The sequence below is a fragment of the Tinamus guttatus genome, unplaced genomic scaffold (assembly GCF_059628265.1).
Source record: "Tinamus guttatus ecotype Peru unplaced genomic scaffold, ASM5962826v1 Tinamus_guttatus_pri_ptg000223l, whole genome shotgun sequence".
NCBI classification, from domain to species: Eukaryota; Metazoa; Chordata; class Aves; order Tinamiformes; family Tinamidae; genus Tinamus; species Tinamus guttatus.
Genome location: NW_028288757.1, coordinates 526733 through 531906, shown reverse-complemented (window position 1 = coordinate 531906; position 5174 = coordinate 526733). Strand labels below are relative to the sequence as shown.

Sequence of the window (5174 nt, the reverse complement as noted above, 5' to 3'; positions counted from 1 at the left end):
AGCGAGCGCCCGAGGGCCGCGACGCCGCACGCTGCGCCCGCGCGGGGACCGGTGCCACTGCCGGGTGTGCCGGGGTCCCCAAGGGCCGCGACGCCGCACGCTGCGCCCGCGCGGGTGCCGGTACCGGGTGTGCCGGGGTCCCCAAGGGCCGCGACGCCGCACGCTGCGCCCGCGCGGGGGCCGGTACCGGGTGTGCCGGGGTCCCCGAGCAGCGCGGGGCAGTGCGGGAAGGGCGAGCGGAGACGGGCGCGGGGCGCCCACGGGGGCTGCGGCCGCTCTGCAGAGCCCCGCGCATCCCGAGCGCTCGGCACTGCCCCACGTCCCGGCGCTGCCCACGGGGTCCCCTGTGCCCACGCACGAGCTGCCGGGCGCTGCCAGCCCGGCCACCGCGCGGCTCCCTGCGCCCCGCTCCGGGCCGCTCCTGCCGCCCGCCGCACCGGGCACCCCCCGGCAGGCACCGGGCACCAGCGCCCGAGCACCGAGCGCCGCCAAGGACCTCGCGCCGGGCCCCGGGCAACCCCCGACGGGCACCTCGCACCGGGCACCGCCGGGGCACCGAGTACCCCCCGCACTGGACACTGCGCACCGGGCTCTCCCCGCCGGGCACGGAACACCCCCCACGCGGGGCACCGAGCACCGGGCACCCTGCACTCCCGCACCGGGCACCTTGCGCCGGGCACCCCCGCCCGCACCGAGCGCCGCCGCGACCCACCGGGCGGTGCCAGTGCCGCCTCGTGCTCGTGCCCGTGCTCGTGCTCGTGCCCGTGCCCGTGCTCGTGCTCGTGCCCGTGCCCGTGCCCGTGCCCGTGCCCGTGCCCGTGCCCGGCCCCGCCGCCCCCTCCCCGCACTCACCGGAGCGGGGCCGCAGCGGAGCCGCCGCCGCCGGCCCGAGCGCAGCGCAGCGGAGCGCGCGGGACGCGCCGACGTCACGCGCACGAGGGCGCCGAGCCCCGCCCCGCCCGCCGGCCCCGCCCCGCGCCACCGCCGCGCATGCGCCTGCCCGCCGCGCTGGGAGGGGGGCGGAGGGGGCACCGTGTGACCCGGGGGGGGGGGGTTCGCTGTGGATGGGGGGCACGGAGTGACAGCGGGGGGGCTGCACGGGGGGTCCATGCACAGGGTGACACCAGGGGGTAACAGCACCGGGGTTCTGTGCACATGGTGACACCGGGCACCGCACGGAGTGACACTGGGGTCTGCACGGGGGGTCCGTGCACAGGGTGACACTGGGGGGCTGCACTGGGGGTCCATGCACTGGGTGACACCGGAGGGTAACAGCACCAGGGTTCTGTGCACAGGGTGACACCGGGCACTGCACGGAGTGACACGGGGGTCTGCACGGGGGGTCCGTGCACAGGGTGACACCGGGGGGCTGCACGGGGGGTCCGTGCACAGGGTGACACCGGGGTCTGCACTGCATGGGGGGTCCATGCGCAGGGTGACACCGGGGGGGGGCTGCACGGGAGTGCGTGCACAGAGTGACACCGGGGTCTGCACCAGATGGGGTGCCTGCACTGGGGGGTCTGCACCGGGGGTCTGTGCACACAGTGACATTGGTGTCTGCACGGAGGAGGTGCGCTCGGGGTCCATGCACGATGTGTCACCAGGCTGTGTGCGCAGTGGGGCACATGCACCGTGTGCCACGGGGCATCTGCACGGGGATGCGCACCCACATCTGTGTGCGTGCCGGGGACCCGTGCGGGCCGTGCTGGGGACACCGCGCTCCGAGGGGGCACTTTGGGCCAGGCGCGGATCCCGCCCGTCCCCGGCTGACCCCCCGTGGCCGCCCGGGCGCAGGACCCGTCCCCGGGAGCCCCGCGCACGCCCGGCTGCACCGCTCTTCCGATAGCTTTTAATGCGCAAACCCTGCCAAGTACACGGAGCTGTGCCGGGAGCAGCGCGGCGGGCCGCGGCCGCGCGCTCAGTCGGAGGGCGCCTCGGGGGTGACGAAGGCGCCTCGCTGGTCCCACTGCATGTCCCTGATGCGCCGCAGGGACTGGATCTGGGGCTGGTAGGCGGACCACTCATTCCAGTGTCGGAAGTCGCCGGCCTCAAACAGGTACTGGTAGCCTCTGTAGCCGGGGTACTGGTAGCCCACCCAGCTGTGGGCAGAGCAGGGCACGTGAGGGACGTGCCCGGGGCCAGGCAGGGTGCAGGGCTCCAGCGCTGCCACCCTGCGGCCACCAGCCTCGGGCCGGGGCTGCCTGGTGGGCACTGAGCTCCCTGCTGCAGAACAGGGCCCTGCACAGGGAGTTCCTGCTGCCCGGGGGCTTGGAACTGCCCACGGTGCCCCGGCGTGCGGCTCTATGGGCCTCGCACTGGCGCATGTGCCCCGTGCACGGTGCCCCGGCGTGCAGCTCCATGGACCTTGCACCCGTGCACATGCCCTGTGCACAATGCCCCGGCATGCAGCTCCCCGCAGGTCTCGCACTGGAGCACGTGCCCCGTGCACGGTGCCCCCGTGTGTCCTCCCCACTGCCCCGGTCCCACGCGCGGCCCCATCCCCTGCTCCATCCGCTTACGTCCCGTTGGGCACCTTCACGCTGCCCACGCGGTCGCAGAAGCCGTAGGCCCACAGGCTGGGCACGTCGTCCTCCTGGATCTCCATCTTGTTGCCCTTGAAGTCGGCGGAGTCGAACAGCGAGATCTTGTGCTCCTCGGCCTCCTGGGGACGCAGCAGAGCGCGGCTGAGCGCGGCACGCGGCAGCGGGGCCGGCGGGGCCGCGCGGCCGCTCACCATGCGGATGGGGCGCAGGGACATGAGGCAGTCGCTCCGGTAGCTGCTGGACCAGGTGTCCCAGCGCGGGTACTCGCCCTTCTCCAGGATGAACATCTCCCCGCGCAGGTTGGCCTGCTCGTAGGCCACCCAGCTGCGGGCGGAGGGCGCGCGTGAGCGGCGGCCCCAGACGGGCTCGGCACGGCCGCGGCTCCGGGCGCCGCGTTTGCGCTCAGCCGCACGCGGCTCCGGCTCCCGCGCCAGCAGCGGTGCCGCTTCCCGGCGCAGGGCGATCGCAGCTCGTGCAAGAGCCCCGCGAGCGCAGTGACAGTGACCAATGAACCCTTGTGCGTGGGGACGGCTGGGTGCTCTCATCTGGTAACCAAGAGCAGGGATCGCCCGCCGGGGCGGCTCCCGCAGGGCCCCGTGCCCAGGGCACCCCGCGCGCCCGCCCGGCCCGCGCGGCACTCACGGCCCGGAGGTGACGATGACGCTGCGCACGCGCTCGAAGCCGCGGTCGGCCAGGTTGAGGCACTCGCCGGTGAACTCCATCTGCCGGCCCTGGAAGTTCTCCTGATCGAAGACGACCACCTGTGGGCACGGGGCGGCTCAGGAGGGATGCGGGCTCCCACCTGCTGCATGCATCCCAAATCCGGCATCCTCATCCCACATCCTGCATCTCTCATCCCTGGTCCCGCATCCCTCATCCCACATCTTGCATCCCTTGTCCCACATCCCGCATCCCGCACCCCTCGTCCCGCATCCCTGGTCCCGCATCGCAGCGGGAAGGGCTGCCCAGGGCCGCGCTCACCCGGTAGGCCTCCGCCGAGGGCTCCTCGCCTTTGCTGTTGGCCACAGGAGCCGGGTCGGGGCCCGGGGCCGGCACCGCGGCCGCTTTCTCCTTGTCCTCGGCGGCCTGGCCGGCAGCAGCGGTTTTCATGGTCTCAGACATCGCGGTGGTCAGCTCAGGTCTGGAAAAGGCACCGAGCCGAGAGGTGAAACCGAATCCCGGGATGAGAGCGGGGTGTCCGGGGTGAGGGCTGCTGCCACCCCGGCTCTCGGCGCGGATGCTCCCGCTGGCACAGGGATGCTCCCAGCGCTGGGCACCGCTGCCCGGATGGGGACATGGAGGGGATCCAGGGTGCCTGCCCTGGCGTGCGTGGAGCCGGGCAGGAGGCGCCTCGCTGGGTGCCCAGCTCTGCTTGCAGCAGCCGCCCCGAGAAGGGGGATGCAGGATGCGGGATGCAGGATGCAGGATGCGGGATGCAGGAGCACCGCGCCAGCCCCCCGGCTGCCCCGCAACGTGGCAGCACAGAGCACCCTCACGTTTCCCCTGCCCTGGACCCCGGCTCAGCTGTGCCATCGCGTGGCACCTCCTGCTCCCATCGCCGGCACCTGGTGGACTCGGCACCCCGGCGCGGTGCCCGGCAGAGCTCAGCACGGCCCCTCTGTGGGGCTCCGCACAGCCCTCGGTGCAGGGCTGGGCACGGGGCCTGGCACGGCTCGTGCCAAGGCTCAGCAGGGCTCGGCACGGCCCTTGGCACAGCCCGGGGGCTCCGTGCTCTTACCTGGGCAGCTGCTGCTTCTTGTTGGAGGGAGCGGGCTTGTGTTTGGGGGCCCCGCGCGGCCCCCGCTTTATAGCCTGGCAAGGGCAGACCCCCCGGGCGGGCGCACAAAGGATGTGCTGGCTCATCGGCGCCCGCGGCCGCCCAGTCATCACATCGTGCAAAGCGCGCAGCGAGCTGGAAGCCTCTGCCCGGCCCCGTGCCCAGCCCTGCGCGCAGCAATTCCTTTGTGCGGCCACAACAGAAGACCTGACGGTGCCGCTTTGCCGGCGGCGGCGGCGGCCCCGCGCGCGGACCCCCCGCCAGCGCATATATAGAGCCCCCGGCGCCCCGGGCAGCGCCGAGCGACCCGCCGCCCTCCTGCCCGCCCGCCGCCCGCGCGGCCCCGGCCGGGTCTGCTGCTCGGCCCCCCGGCTGCCCCGTCCCGCTGTGCTCCGCTCCATGGGCTGCCCTGGGCACAGCCCCCCAGGAACATCTCCGTGGGCTGCCCTGGGCACAGCCCCCGCGGGCACCGTTCCATGGGCTTCCCATGCAGAGCCCTGCCGTGTGCACGGCCCCGGGGGCTGCCCCGTGCACCGTTCCCCTGTGTGCGGCCCCATGGGCTGCCCCGTGCACCGTTCCCCGTGCACCATTCTCCGTGCACGGCCCCGTGCATCGTTCCCCGTGCATGGCCCCGGGGGCTGCCCCGTGCACGGCCCCGTGGACCGTTCTCCCCTGCACGGCCCCATGGGCTGCCCCGTGCACCGTTCCCCGTGCACGGCCCCGTGGGCTGCCCTGTACACTGTTCCCCCGTGTGCAGCCCCGTGGGCTGCCCTGTGCACCGTTCTCCCCTGCACGGCCCCGTGGGCTGCCCTGTGCACTGGTCCCTGTGCACGGCCCCGTGGGCTGCCCCGTGC

General features: G+C 74.2%; 1 protein-coding gene across 2 annotated transcripts; it reads right to left on the bottom strand.

The window, feature by feature from the left end:
- Positions 1 to 1918: 1918 nt before the first annotated feature.
- Positions 1919 to 4566, bottom strand: CRYBB1 (crystallin beta B1). Of its 2 annotated transcripts, XM_088525047.1 has the most exons (6): positions 4282 to 4566; positions 3525 to 3684; positions 3186 to 3304; positions 2735 to 2867; positions 2520 to 2662; positions 1919 to 2099 (listed from the first exon to the last, which is right to left on the bottom strand). In XM_088525047.1, exons 1-6 carry the CDS (start codon positions 4428 to 4430, stop codon positions 1919 to 1921), a joined length of 885 nt encoding a protein of 294 aa, XP_088381173.1. In that variant the 5' UTR covers positions 4431 to 4566. The 2 variants fall into 2 exon arrangements, with proteins under 2 accessions (XP_088381173.1, XP_088381172.1); XM_088525046.1 differs by having other exon boundaries at positions 2520 to 2867.
- Between the last annotated feature and the right edge of the window lie 608 nt (positions 4567 to 5174).

Excerpts from the sequence above, each read along its gene's own strand:
- CRYBB1 (XM_088525046.1), bottom strand. The coding sequence starts at position 4,430 with ATGACTGGGCGGCCGCGGGCGCCGATGAGCCAGCACATCCTTTGTGCG. Across the intron at positions 3,305-3,524 it reads CCTCGGCGGAGGCCTACCGG|GTGGTCGTCTTCGATCAGGA; the intron begins GTGAGCGCGGCC and ends CCGTGCCCACAG. Across the intron at positions 2,100-2,519 it reads GTGAAGGTGCCCAACGGGAC|CTGGGTGGGCTACCAGTACC; the intron begins GTAAGCGGATGG and ends CTCTGCCCACAG.